At 36.3% G+C, this 15,552-nt stretch overlaps 1 protein-coding gene across 2 annotated transcripts in view; it reads left to right on the forward strand.

Annotated features, from left to right (window-relative positions):
• Nucleotides 1-131: 131 nt before the first annotated feature.
• KIAA0586 (KIAA0586 ortholog) overlaps nucleotides 132-15,552 on the forward strand; it is a 106,034-nt gene continuing 90,613 nt past the window's right edge. For both annotated transcript variants that reach the window (XM_090270934.1, XM_090270935.1), the window contains exons 1-6: nucleotides 132-898; nucleotides 1,819-1,889; nucleotides 4,537-4,606; nucleotides 5,542-5,611; nucleotides 11,870-12,044; nucleotides 12,768-12,989. In XM_090270934.1, coding sequence (XP_090127060.1) covers nucleotides 643-898; nucleotides 1,819-1,889; nucleotides 4,537-4,606; nucleotides 5,542-5,611; nucleotides 11,870-12,044; nucleotides 12,768-12,989 — 864 coding nt within the window. In that variant the 5' untranslated portion in view covers nucleotides 132-642. The remainder of the gene's footprint in view (nucleotides 899-1,818; nucleotides 1,890-4,536; nucleotides 4,607-5,541; nucleotides 5,612-11,869; nucleotides 12,045-12,767; nucleotides 12,990-15,552) is intronic.

Genomic DNA, 15,552 nt, shown 5'->3' on the forward strand with positions numbered 1-15,552 from the left:
CCCGGAAAGAGATGGGGGAGCACCTGAGAGCATTTTGCTTTTTGATTGGATGTTTCGGACAATTTTCTAGGCGCGCATGCGTGTTGTATTTCAAGGGCGGGCTTAAAAGGAAGTGGGTGTTGACCCGCGGGCAACTGAAGTTGTCTGGAGCATTCTGGAGGCTCGGAGGAGTGAATTCAGGTGTCCGGCAGCTGCTGCTGGGGGGTTTTGTAAGACTTATTGCCGGAAGAAAGCTATTTGGGTTTTACCTGCTTGACTTCCTCTTCTCAACGAATCTTAATTCCGTCTCCACATCTGTTTGGTTTTGCCTTGTCAGCTCTGGGGTTGGGGAATGCGCTGGTATTGTTGTTATTGCTCATGCAGCCATTCTCTTGTCATCCCCATTTTCAGATTCATTGGCATGGTGCTTTAGTAGACTGAGTGGGGTTAGTGGGTAAAAATGGTGTTCTAGTCTCTAAGCTGGATTAACCAGCAAAATTAAAATTTTCTAGCTTTGCAAATATTCTGTTTAGACATTGTTTTATTTAAAAGTTGGTAACTGCATATTTCAAAATTACTTGAAATTCACGTTTTCTTTACCATACTCCCGCCTCGCTTTTTACCCCACCTCTTCCCCAGTCGTCAAAGCTGTCCTGAAGTTTTATGGACCCCGGAGAAAGTTCTATTCAGAACTGCGAGGCTAGTTTTGTTACCAGTAATATGAAAGGTCCTGAGTTTAGTCCGAAAAAGAAAAGACGGGTTAAAATACCAGCGAAGAGGCTTCGTGAGGTAGTTTCTCCAAATCAGGGAGGTAATTTGGCTTTGCTGAAAGATGATTTGTCCTGTGGTCCTCCAGCGTTGTCTGCAAATCAACGCCTTCCTTTTAGAACGGGAACTAGCTTGAATGGAACGTTACGTGGTATGTGATGCCAAATAGTTTTTCTAGTTTTCATTTTTGTAAATCTTTAGTATTTATTTTCATTTAGTCTTTTTATTGTTTCAAAATTTAGAGGATTTTTAATGTTTAAATTCACAAACATAAGAAGATATGTCTAGTTTGTACAGATATAGAAAACTCACCATTTTCCCTGGGAAAAAGGCCAGGTACAGTCTGCATCGCATAGTATCGAATAGATGGAATGAATGAAACTTGAATATATCCTATGGTGCTTTTTCTTTGTGTGGCTTTTGTACACTGTTCGTGTTCACATCTGCGATAGACACACTTAACTTGCATGCTGAGCTTATTTTTCATCACTAGGATTTTTTACCAAGTACTCTACCTCCCGTTTGGATTATGATACCCAGTTTGGCATAGAAAAGCACAACTTCTGCCATTTGATGGCTTCCACGTTCCAATTCACTTAACCTGTCGGGAGCTCAGTGAAAATGAAGATAACGTGTGCTGTACCCACTTCATGGGTAGTTGTAGGGATCAAATAATGAATATATGTGCAAAAACAAGTGCTTTTGTAGTGCTGCTTTTTTGGGTTGGAGTACAGCATATCATATACCTGATGCTAAATTAGGCTTTTATATTATGTACATATTTTATTTATGACAAGTGATTTTGTCCTAGTTTGTCCAAATAACAGTATAATGATATATTTTAAAACATTTTATATTTATTTCACTTGATTATCAGTACTGACCCATATTTTCCAAAATACCAATTGTAAAAACTTACATTTTTAAGGTTTTTTTTTGCATTGAAAAGTGGCTTCCAATTTAAGTCTTGCATTAATATGGAGTTTACAGTTCATGAGACATGCTTGTACAGTTTCTAAATGTAATGTTCTGATTTGAAAATCACTAAAATTGATTTCTTTGTTTTGATAGGTCCATCAGACTTAGCTTCTACTAGAAATTATCACCAGCCTCCATTAAAAAATTCTCCTGTGTCAGAAAGTGTAAGCAAAAGGATTCTTAATTACGCTGATATTAAAGTTTTCAGTATCGTCAAATAATGTGTACTGAAACTATGTTTGATTAGCAATAGGCCTTGTTTTTATTTAAATTTCACTTACAAAGAGAAATGTTTGACATACAGTACAATTGTGAGTTAAATAGCGTTCGAGATGTTAACTAAAAGCCTTCCATAGAATCAAAAATATCTGTTAGTAAGATAAGGACCACAGAAATCCTATAACTGAAAAAAAAAGAAGAAAGCTCTTATTATCTAAGAAAAATTTATTCTAAATCAGAGGTAAAGGAACGGTAACAACATGAGGTGTGATTATACATCATACAAACTATTCTGTGGTCTTTAAGAAAAAAAAAAACAAAATTCTCATGTTAACCTTTTTATTTATAATGCTGAAAATATTTGATGATAAATATAATGTTTTGGTGATGCAGTATAATTAGACTGACCACTAATCATAATGTTGACGTAAGTATTGTCAATTTAACAAGTCTATAAAGAAGGGAGTTTCACAATATTTTGAAAATTGAGCTTATGAACTAAGAATTAAATTGAAACTTTTGTCAATTTTATCAAACACTCACAATAGAAATATATAATTATGTGTCAATCTTGGCCCCTGAGTAAATGCCTAGCCTTGGGGTTCGTGTTTTTCTGTTTCTTTTTTGAGTGGCCTTATGTAATGATTAATGCTATTTGAATTTCATTATTTAAAAAATTTCCCAGATGTACGGATACACTATTAATGTATATTTGAAGATAAATGGCTGTCATTTGTCCTGAAGATGATCAGGCAGGATTCCATTATATTTAATATGCATTCACAGCATGCTTTTTGTAGATTTGTCTCCTTTAAAATAAACCTGCAAAATGGACCTAGTTCATGATCACTTTAGCATGAACACAAACCGTAATCTCTTTGCATCATGTTTTTGTTTCATAAATGAGTACTACGATTACAGTGTGGATTGACTTGACCATGCTCTTTTAATGAGAAAATGTGATATGTTCTCATTTATAAAGGCTCCTATTTATACCTGTTTCTCCTTTCTACCGGAAGATAAGATGTTCCTTTTCCTGTTTAGAGCTATTCCTTACACATGTATAGAAAGAAAATAAAAACTTAAAACGAAATTCATTATAGAATATACAAAAAGAAAAAAGAAATTCCAAAACTTAAAATCAATAACTGTTAACATTTTGAGGTGTTCTTTTTTTCTGTGTGTTGATATATATTATGAAATGGGTCCATACTGTTTTATAACTAAGTAGTATTACGGATTTTTTCCTATGTCAGTTTTCTCTAGAAACTTTTAATGGGTTCATAGAATTTTTGTTCATATTCCTATCGTTTGACATTAAAGTTTTTTCTCCAGTTTTTTATAATGTAAACAACTATGTGATGAACAGATGAACATTCTGGTGTATATCCTGCATCATTTCATTAGGATTAATTTCTAGATGTAAAATGATCAGATCAAAGGATATGCACACTTTTTGAAATGTTTCTAAATTGCCTTCAGAAAGACTTTACCAATATATATTCTTTAGCAAGGTCATTTGTAGAATTATTTCCCCCAATTTTTACCAATACAGAGCATTAAAATTAAAAAAATCTTCACCATTTGATGTATAAAAGGCATCCCACTGTTTTATTTTTGTATTTCTTTTATTATTAATGAAGCAGAAGTTTTTTTGATGTATATTTATTTATACATATTTACTTCTATATAAATAGATGTATAAATATATACATCTATATTCTTTTTGTGAATTACATATTTATGTGCTGTGCTTTTTCTTACTAATTTGTTTGAGTTCTTTATATTAATTTCCCAGATGCTTTCTACTGTATTGTTAATCTCATTGGCTTGTTTTTAGGAAGTTAACACTTGTTATCAGCTGATAACCTGGATTAGTTTTCTTTTACGATTTTCTTTTCCCTTTCCTGATGTAGCAGAAAAAAAGAAAAGGTGTGACCTAGACAAGTGAATAGCAATGTTGAATGAATCTAGTACTTAAAAAGGCCCAGTATCTTAGCACTGAGTTGAATCTTAGAGATGAAGTTGCACATGTGAACAGAGAGCTATTTGTCAGTAGCTATGACCTATATAGAAAAGCCGTCTGAGATCACATTGCACATGTGAACAGAAAGCTATTTGTCAATAGGTTTGAGCTGTATAGAGACGCCTTCTGAGATCACATTATGAGCTCAGTGATAAAGAATGCTGTGGTTTAAGTTTGTGATTCTTGTGCCATGCGTTGGCCATCCTTATGTACTCCATTAGACTCTCTGTAAATCAGATTTTCACATTTCACTGTAGCAACTGAGGTGTTACATAATTGGCTCTACTAGAGGTGGCAAGTTGGGATATGAATGTGAGTTTCAGGGCCACAGTTTCTTGCTTCTTAATTTACTCATTCACTTGTCTGACAGTTCACTACTCTCATTTATCAAATCCTTGAGTAGCTTCAAGGTACTTAAGCATTGTAGTAGTGCTAGGAATTAAGTATATAAAGCACACAGGCCTGTGCTCTCAAAACAGTAGTCATATGGCTAGCTAATAGTACTTGGTAAGTAATAAATCATCAAGTTTATTTAGCCCTTTGTTTCTTCCTTTCCTATCCTAAAGGGTTTTTCTAAAGATGTCGCAGTGCAAGGGTTGCCTTTGGATGAAGCAGAAGAGAACAATAGACAAAAAGGTAAAAAGATACACTTGATTTGCATATTATAAAATTTACCGTACTTAGCATCTTTAAGTATACAGTTCTGTGGCATTAAGCACTTCCATGTTGTTGTGCAGCTATCATCACTCTCCACCTCCAAAACTTTTCCACCTTCCACAACTGGACCTCTGTACTGTGTATTCACGCTGGCTCTCCACTCCCCAATCCCTCTACCTAGTCCCTGGCAACTACTGTTATACTGTTATCTCTGAATTTCACTGTACCTCACATAAACAGACTCGTGCAATAGTTGACCTTTTGTGATTGACTTTTTCAGTTAGCATGTTTTCATGATACATCCATGTTGTAATGTGTCAGAATTTCCTTCATAAGTATAGAATTTAAAATTTTTTAAGATAGTCATTGATTTTTAGACATTCATTAAATATCCTTGCAGTTTTTTTCTTTTTTCTTTTAATTGATTTTTCCTTCTAAATTAAGCTATTAATAGAATCTCTAAAATTTGGTAATGAATTTACAGTGGTAAGGGTAATTCTATTACTATCTTTACCATTGCATAGGTTTGGTACTAGAAATCTGTTTATAGATTCTGATTTCAAGTTTTAGAAAATCTTTGGTAAGATAGTAGCTTAAAAATGTGCTTCAAAAATTTTATTTAATGACATTTTTTAAGAAGTTGGTTTTTCTTTATTCTAACCAGTTTTCTCTTTAGATTTGAGCAAATGTTACCAATTTGGCCCCATGTGTTTTTGATACAGTTTTCTCCCTGAGGCCTCAGGTTGTGACTATTGTTATTTAGTCATTTGTGTCTTGCCTTTTTTAAATTGTGAAATCCTATTGCTGAATTCTTAAATGTTCTTTTAGTTAAAAAGGTTTTTGTTGAATAGCTTATTAAAATTTAACAAATTTTCAGGAATCTGAAGTATATTTTTATGTTTTTGGATTTGCAGCAAATGACATCTTTATTTCTCAGTACACCACGGGACAGAAGGATGCTCTAAGAGCAGTTTTAAAACAAAAGTAAGTTTTACTTACAGAAAACAGGTGGGCCATTTCTTGTATTTTTATGCAGTTCTCTAAAATCAGCTTCCTCTACTTTGGGTATAGGAAAAACTTTCATTTCAATGTGTGAAATATGTATTGTATGATAATATGTACAAACCATTTTTCATGGTACTTGACACAAACTCAATAGCTGTTAATGGTTATTATAGAAGAGGTGCTGTTCTAAGTACTTTATGTGAATTAACTCATTAAATACTCACAAAATCCAATAAACTAGATTCTATGACCATCTCAATTTTACAGAATTTCCATTTTACAGATGAGGAAACAAAGGCACAAAGAGATTGATTTTTCCCTGTGTCATTTAGCAGGCAAACACTTGGCTGGAATTCAAACACAGGCAGTCGGGCTCTAGAGCCTGTGCTCTTAATCATATCACTATACAACTTGTACTGGTGGTCACATAGTTCCACATACATCATGCCTCTTATTTACCATCCGAGAGTATTTAGACTTTTCCTGGTCAAGATTTGAAGAAAGGGACAAACTTAGTATCTGGATGGAGTGAAGGGAGACCATGGCTACTATTCCACCTAAATACTTTCTCTCAGCTTTATCTTAAATACCAATAAAATACAAGATCAGTCCTGTCAATAGCACCATGAGAAACATGAAAGAATACATCTACTACTCTGGAGGCAATTTTTATTATTTTTGTCATTAGTGGGAACAGAATGAGAATCATATTCTTAGGCTAAATGTATCCTACTCCTGAGCCAGAGCAGCATGGAAAGCCCTTTAGCAAATAAAATTTTTTTAAACTTATTTTTGAACTCTCACTTTATTCAAAAATGAAATTTTATATTAGTTGTGAAATTTGGAAATTAGTATTTCTAATAATACAATTAAAATAAATGCACAGGTACTAAAATAAAAAATTTATTCTTTTTCTCACCTAGTTATCCATAGTATACATGTTATGGTTGGAAAACATTGGCTAACAAAAATAAATACTATCTCTAAACTACAAAGGTGTGATCTGAGGCCATCAGAGTTTCACCGCTGGTTTTTGACATCATCATGTTTTTTCCTCTTGCATCTGTTCAGCCTGCAATCCCTGATATGTGATGTGGTTGTTAGAAAGATAATTTGGATGGTATATTGTGTACTGGGGTTTGTAAATATATACAAAAAGGGCATGAGGAGTGGTGCAGTCTCCCAAATTTTGTACTTGAACCAAAAATTGTGGATTACTTCTGACTCAGACAGGAAGGGATTACCACTTTTATCTAGCTGTCCTCCAATCGAAGTGGCTGCTTGCAACCACAATAGGGACTTTATCAACTTGCCTTCAAGTCAGAACTCTATGAACTGAAATGTCCCAGACTTCTCAGCACTCACAGATGTGAGAGGGAGGAGTTATTCATAAACAAGCAGGCAGTGAGAGGTAACTGTAAACACTTCCATTCTTTATATGTGTGTGTGCGTGTGTGTATATATGTATTCCGTAATCTTTTAAAAAATATTTATTTTTAGAGAGAGGGGAAAAGAGGGAGTAAGAGAGGGAGAGAAACATCAATATGCGGTTGCCTCTCGCACGCTGCCAACTGGGGACCTGGCCCGCAACCCAGTCATGTGCCCTGACTGGGAATCGAACCAACAGCCCTTTGATTTGCAGGCTGGCGCTCTATCTACTGAGCCACACCAGCCAGGGCAACACTTCTCTCCTTATCTGTTGACAGTAGTTATCTCCCCATTTTGGGAGAATGAACAGAATTTTTTTCTTTTTAAGAGGAAAAAGGGCTAGGATGGACTGCTGAGAAGATAATTGCAAATGTGGAGAATAATAATTGAATCAGAACTATAAAAATGACTCATGTTCGGTTAACAGACAGTTTAATTATGTCTAAAGAAATAAATTTCTTTGTAGTCTATATTACTTGATTTTTTTTTTAAATGGTAGATGGGATTTGACAAAATGATTTTAAAATTTACCTAGAAAAAAATAAATCAATAAATAAATAAATAAATAAAATTTACCTAGAAGGATATCCAGTTGAGAATGTATATACAGACAGTTAAGAATAGAGATGTATAGAATACACAGTTAAGAATAGCTAATTTTAGAAAAACAAATATGGAATAATGGAAAATTTCCCCTATTTGATAGCATAATATGCTCTAATGCTATAATAATAAAAGGTAATAGACTAGAGACTTTTAGAAATGAAGAGTCTGGCCAGAGTGTCTAAAACTAGGGAAAATGTCCTAACATGTGTCTGGACAGGTAAGCAGGGTTCCAGGTTATGAACTCCTTTTAAGGAGTTTGAACTTTAAGAAAGATGGCAAATAACTTAAATTTTTTAATAGGCTCACTTAGGTAGCTAAATCAAAGATAATGGAAAAGGGCTGGGTTGTAGTACAGGAAACCAGTTGGCTATGCATTTTTCAGCCATCTCTTTTGAGAGGTGGGTTAGATTAGTCCTGAATACATTGAGCAGTGGTGGAATGAGGGTGGAAATCATGCTTTGTTCGAGAGGAGGAGAGAGTGTTGGAACATAATTTGGAGATAGAATTGACAGGAATTGATGAAGCGAGATTTTTGGCTTGTATAAATGCATGGTCAGTAATATTAGTAGTCATTGAGAAAGGGAATCCTTGAGAAAAATTCCTTGGAAGAATAGATTTCATTTGGGATGTGGGCAGGGATTTGAGTTGCCTATGAGATATACAATGTCTGTCCATGTAATATGAAAAATAGAGACACTTATTGAAGAAGATACAGCATACAAGAAACATTGTACATAGGACAGTGATGCCTGAGTCCCCTTAAAGTAGTCCCCTTGGGACCTCACACAGTTAGACCAACCACCATCAGCTACCCCATTATATTTTCCTGAATCTCATTGACGGTCTGAAATTTCTTCCCTTTCAAAGGTGATTTTAGTTTTGGGAAAAGCCAGAAGTCGCAGGGTGCCAAGTCTGGGCTGTAGGGGGGCTGAGTCAGCTGGGTGATTTGATATGTCACCAAAAAACTGCACAAGACGTGATGCATGAGTGGCACATTGTCCTGATGAAGCTGCCAATCACCAGTTGCACATAGACGCGGCCTTCTGCGTCATCTGAATAGTTTCTATGGAGAATGTTCAAGCTTCACACAGAATTTGATGCAGATTCATTGCTCCACTTGCTTGGTCATGTTGAATATGATAGCCACACAGTACACACACTCGCTCAACAGTGTCTACCACCCCCACTGACTGGTACAGTGAAGTTGTCATTGTTTACACCTGCTTATTCCAGTCCACTCTCCTTGGCTGCCAGGTTACGTCAATGTCATGCAAACCATTCTGGTTGTATTAACAATGGCTGGGTTTTTTCCAGACAGACCTCGTATATTTAAAAAATATCCAGAAGGAAAATGAATATAAAGGTGAAGTTTACAAAAGAGATATAAGCTAGAAATGCAGATTTGAAGTCATCAGTATGTAGATGGTAGTCCAAGCTCTGGAAATGGTTGGTGAGACTCAGAGCGTGAGAGTGAAAAGAAAGATGACATAGGAAAGGACTGAGGAAACCAGACTGTTAAGAGAGAGGCAGAGATAGCAAGTTAGCTACTAATTGCTGTTCAGAAAGTTTGCCCAAACTTGTGGTGGGTACAGTGTTAACAAAGCCAAGGGCACTGGGGTTCTAAGTCTGCCATGCTGTTCAGCAGTAAAGCAAAATAAGGACTGAAAAGTGGCCATTGAATTGAGCGAGACTTATTAGTGACCTTGGTGAGAGAAGTTTCAGCGAAGTATTGGGATAGTTGCCAGATTCAGGATTTAGGAATGATGAAAAAGGTTTTCAAAAAAGACTAGAAGGAAATAATTCTTCTGAATGGGAGAGTTATGTGTATATTCCAGTTTTTTAACACTTAGAAGCTCTTTACATTTGCTACATTGAGTGTTTATTAATTTGATAATTGGAAAAAATAAAATTTTAAATCCTATAAAGAAGTTGATGTCTAGCCTTATAATGTTAGTTCTCTTATTGATCATTTAGCCTGTTAATGTAGAATGAGAGATCTTAAAGGGTAAGTCATATTCAGAATTCATACAGAAATGAGAGGAAATATCTGAATTGTATTTTTTTAATACACCACTCAGTTAAATACATGTATATTGAACACCTGCTATGTCCTTAGTTCTTTGTTAGTTGCTCTTTGGCATAAAAGAAGTCTCCCTTTCTGCTCCCACCCTAGGTTGTTTAGAGCTTAGTTGGGAGAGACTGTGTATATATATGGAGGAATGAGTGATTAGAACTCAAAGGAAAGAGCATTGCATTCAATATATCATTAAATTGTTCTGTACAGACGTTTAAACCGTAGCATGACTGACTGTCAAGCATCAATTGTGTGATACAGGCAGTTAATGCAAAAGGAGTTAAGGGAGAGATCAAGAGGAAGTGTATGAAGAAAGGTTTATTTCAAAAGCTAAGAAGGCCGATGTTGGATCTTAAAGAAGGAGAAGGTTGTAATAAGTGGGTAGAAGAAAACTGAGAGAGCAGAGTGAGAGAGAGCACAGAGTCAGCACGCCCAGGAATGGTGCGGTGCAGTGAGTGAGGCGGTGACTCCAGAGAATTGTTCTGTGAACTAAGAGGCATATACATATAGGAAGCTAGGGCAGGGCCAGCCAGAAGAAATTAGCCTGTTTAGTTGCCTATAAGGAACAATTTTAGATTTTTGAATGGTGGAGAAATGTATGTGGGAAGTTTTTAAGCAAGTAAAACCTGGAAGAATGAAAATAGTTGGCAGAGGTGATGAAGTGTTTTACTGGAGAGGGAGAAGTAATAAGGGAGAAGTGCTGTTCTGAGAGAGAAGGCCAGGGGTCCTGGGAAGAGGTCTGGGAGTCGGACCCTAAGTGCTGCTTACTCGTTCACCTGTAAAATTAGGAAATTAGGTTAGGTGGCCTATTGGGTTTCCCCTGCTTTTATAATTCTATGACACTATGCCTATAATTGTGATGAAATAATTGACACAGCTTGATGACTCAGGTAGATATGAGAAAGGTAAGCAGAGGATAGAGAAGTCAAGGTAACGTCAAAATTGAGACAGAACAGTGGTGTTCTTAGTAGAAATGAGGGAATATCAAAGAGGAGTAAGTTGGAGAGCTGCTCTGTGCCTTTAAAAATCCAGAGGGCAAATCCGGCAGCTGGGGATGCAGTGCATTCCTTCTGATCTTACTTAGATTCTTTTACCAGGGACTCTTTAGTTTTGTCAGCGGTTTATTTCATTGTCTTTAGGCCAAATGTAGAGTGAAAGCGACCAGTCTTTTAGTATTTAGTTGAACACGTTATTGCAAATATGTATATATTTGCTGAATTCATATTTTAATTTATTTTTTATGGGGTGACCTTGGTTAATAAAATTATATAGGTTTCAAGTGTACTATGGTGCAATCGCTATTAACTGAAAGGTCGGTGGTTTGAGCCCACCCTGACGCCTTTCCCCCTCCCCTCCTAAGGGCTCTTGTCCCAGCTGTGAAACCCAGATTTGGTGGGCTCATTTTTTTAAAATAATTTATTAATTTATTATATGTTTGTTTGTTTTTATTTATTTGAAGAGAGAGGGGAAAGGAGAAAGAGAGGGAGAGAAACATCACTGTGTGGTTGCCTCTCACTCGCGCCCCCAACTGGGGACCTGACGTGCAACCTAGTCATGTGCCCTGACTGGGAATCGAACCAGCGACACTTGGCTCACAGGCTGACGCTCAATCCACTGAGCCACAGCAGCCAGGACTGGTGGGCTCATTTTTAATTCAGGCTGTTTAATAGTGTGTGTTTTGTGCCTGTTTTAAGAAATTGTGTGACATTTTAAAAATGAAATCTAAAGGAGCTACAATTCAAAAAATTCTTCAGCAGTTTAACAATCCTTCTTGGCTTTTTTTCCTTTGGGAATAAAACTTGGTACTTGAATTCTCAGATCCTTTTCTGCATGTCTTAAATTTGTACTTTTTGATTATGTATCTTTGTAATTTTGCCCATGTCTTTTTCACATGTGTCTTATGTCACCGCCTTCAAAGAAGTATCTTATTTCTTTAGCGTTTAGTGACCTGAGCCTTCATAGATTTCATTAACCAAATGCCTGAAAAGATGCTGATAAGGAGAACCAGGTGATTTACTTTTTTAAAAAACCAAGAAAACCCACTGTCAGCAGATTACCACTGTAGGTATTTCTTGAAATGGTTCAAGATAGCTTACTGAATATATTTTTATTCCTTTTTTTATTTACAGAGCTCACAGCATGCCTGTTTTTAAGGAAGTAAAGGTACAGCTTTTAGAGGATGCAGGCACAGAAAAGGACGCTGTTGCTCTGGAGACCAGAACTTCACCCAGTGGCATTGATTCAGCTACAACTGTGGCTGCAGCAACTGCTGCCGCCATTGCGACAGCAGCTCCACTAATAAAAGTATATTTTTCTCCTCAGATATTTATTCATAACTACTTGGTAAAATGCAAAAATATCTTTAGGAACTGATTCTAGAAATGGCTGGGCTTAACTGTAGGCTATAGGGACATTCTAGTTGCTCTCAATTTGAAGGAATTTTCTTGTTTGTGGTGGTGTATTACCTCTCAGGAGCTGTGAGACTTGCCCTCGATTGCTGTGAAAATGCTCGAGAACCCAGGACTTTCCTGGTTTTAGCACTGAAAATATCTCATCTCAGGAACCTCGCAGTTCTGGGCAGCCCAGGACACTCTACCGTTCTTATTTTAGAGATGGGAACTTAGAAATCATCTCTGCCAACCCCCTCAGTCTGTAACTAGGAAATGGAGAAGCAGGTCAGAGAGCACAAGGTCGCAGAGCTAATAGGTGGCAGAGCTAACACAGCCTGAGATCAGTGAAGTAGCAAAAGCTGCTTTGTTTTGTTATTTCCTTCTTTTTAATTTCCATTTAAGTATTTTTATTTCTAGCATTATAAAAATTGTGTGGTATTTTTTTTATGAGAGAAAAGGTCTGCTTAAGGATAGCTATGTTGTGCCTTTTGTTTCTGTGATTGTAAAAATAAAGGCATTAAATCATCAGAGAATTAGAGGATAAAAATCTGGTTTGCTTCTTTCTCAATATCAATTGCTTTAAATACTCTTTCCAGTACCTGATCATATTTTTGATTTTTTATATTTTTATTGTCAGGTGCAGAGTGATTTGGAAGCAAAGGTCAATTCCGTTACAGAATTACTCAATAAGTTACAGGAGACTGATAAGCAGTTACAACGTGTTACAGAGCAGCAAACAAGCATTCACAATAAACATGAGAAACTTCATTGTCATGATCATGAAAAGCAAATGAATGTTTTTATGGAGCAGCACATTAGGCATCTTGAAAAACTACAACAACAACAAATAGATATTCAGGTATCTACAAAGCCAACACACATTCCATGGTCTTTTTTTTAATCACAATTTTATAGTAAATTTGGAAGATCACTTTATTTTAGATTCCTGACTCTTAAGATCAGCAAAGTACGAAATTGGAAGGAAGAGGTGGTGTATGTGGAGGGGGGTGGGATGGGATGGGAGAAGGTGCTAATAATAGCCATCAAGCAGATGTAGAGCATGAGATTTCTTGCCTGGGTTTCCCATCTTATGTAGCATCCTGTATGTGTGCTTAATGTTAATTATATTCAGATGAATGCATGTACAGCAATGACCCAGAAGAAGCCTGTTTTCTTCAGTGTGATCATACTTGTGCCAGATCCTTGATATCCTTGGAACCAGTGTGCAACCCACACAAAAAAAGACTATAACTGAGGACTAACTAGGGGATCTCTTCTGTGGACTTAATGTATTAACTTCCTTTCTAGGAGTTTCCCTCTGTCGACTCTCTTCCTTTTGGTCCGTCTGCCATGTTGTCCCCAGAGCCATCTTTCCAAAACAGCCCTGCCCATATCAGACCCTCCAGAAAATATTTTGACGGCTCCTTTCCAGTCTCACCTCTAGCCATTCCCTCCTTTGTAACTATGCTCTAGTATTCGTACCATGCATGCTATGCAGGTGCCTTGGGCTGTCTCGTGGTCTTTTATCACTTGGATCTCTAAGCTAATACTCATTGATTATTGCAATAGCTCATTAGATTATAACAATTTTAGTTCTTCAACAATGATTGCTTGTTCATCATTCTTTCCCTCTATGTGGAGAACTCTCCATGTTCTAGTTCAAATGTCACCAGTTCTGTAAGACCTCTCCTTATAGTTGGCTTCTCCTTTTGTGGTATTTCGGCTCATACCATTTGCAAAGTACTCATTTCACATTGCAGTTGTTTGTTATATCAGTGTTTCTTAACCTGGGAATGTGCATCAGCATCACGTGGAGAGCTTTATAAGATACACATGCTGTACCTCAGATTCTGAGACAACAGATCTGAAATGGGATCTGGGAATCAAAAGCTCTAATCATTCTGATGCACACCCTTGGGTGAGAACCACCCAGTATACATATTGCTTCTGCAGTTAATTAAAAGAATGAACATTGTTTAGTGTCTTTTGAATATGAGGCACTGAGCTACTATAAGAGGAAGTTATCCTCACAAGAAGCTGATAAGCTGATAGTATAGTTTCTTATTTATTGTGGAATTTCCAGGTCCTGGGATAGTACCTAGCATTCAGGTACTTGGCGTATTTTATTTATTTGTTCGTTTGTTTATTTTTGAATGAGTAAATAACCAGCATTATGCCTGCATTGGTTTTAATTTACTTTTTTCTAGTTAATGTGCAACTTTAAAACTTAAAAAATTAAACTATAACATTCAGAAGAATATACAAAAATAAGTTTTTTATAGCTTGATAACATTATCACAAAGTGAACACTAATATGCTGTAATTTTTTTGTCTTCAGCTTTCATGTGGTTTAAGATAGATTTTTTTTTAAAGATTTTATTTATTTATTTTTAGAGTGAGCGGAAGGGAGAGAGAGAGGGAGAGAAACATCAATGCGTGGCTGGCTGCCTCTCGCAAACCTGCAACTGGGGACCCGGCCTGCAGCCCAGGCACGTGCCCTAACTGAGAATTGAACCTGTGATCCTTTAGTTCACAGGTCAGGGCTCAATCCACCGAGCCACACCAGCCAGAGCTAAGATAATATTTTTATTGGAATGGTTATGGGCATACAAAATAAAGTTTTAGTAAGTACTCCATGGATAACAAAAATTGAGTGTGCCACATGTTATCTAGTGAGAGGCCAGGGTGGGTCTATGAGAGTTCTCTTCTTAGTCCACAAATTACTGCACTCTAAGCCCTGATTTCTTTACCTAGAAAATATTGTACTTTTTTGTCCTGGACAAAATGAGATGGCGCATTTGAAAGGCACATTGATTTCTTAAAGAGAAGGTACTGCTTATCCTCCCTGTCTGTCTGCCATTCATCCATCCTTCCATTAATAAACCCATAATTTATTGACTTTCTGATTTTGGACAGATGAAATATTTGCTAATTCAGATGTTTTATTTATAAAACTTATAATTACAGAGAAAGTTGAGGTGTCAGTGACTAGGTTTATTAGTAGTTCAGTAAATGCTTGAAATGAAATTTATTGAGTCCTGTTTCATGTAGAGAGATTGCTACATATTTATAAGGATTCTGTAAAACTATGAATATCCATAGGGTTTTTTTTACATGGCATAAATCTCTTTTGAAATCAGTTTTAGTAGGTAAGATACATTTCAGATGTTTTAATAAATAGTACTGAAAACAGTCACCACTATAGTTTCCACTTATATATTAGTGTGCATATTATTGCTGCTACTTAGTATGGCTACCATTTGAGTGCTTACTAGTAATGGTTTTTAATCCCTTATTTCAAACAAAATCATCCAGAATATAAAAGATGAGATGCTTTGATTTTAAATTATCTGGTTGAAGTAGAGGTTCCTTTCTTCTTGTCATCTAGCCTGTTTCAGTGTCCCTGAGCCATCTCTGAATTA

This window comes from Furipterus horrens, unplaced genomic scaffold (genome assembly GCF_987537825.1).
Source record: "Furipterus horrens unplaced genomic scaffold, mFurHor1.1.pri manual_scaffold_3, whole genome shotgun sequence".
Lineage (NCBI taxonomy): Eukaryota > Metazoa > Chordata > Mammalia > Chiroptera > Furipteridae > Furipterus > Furipterus horrens.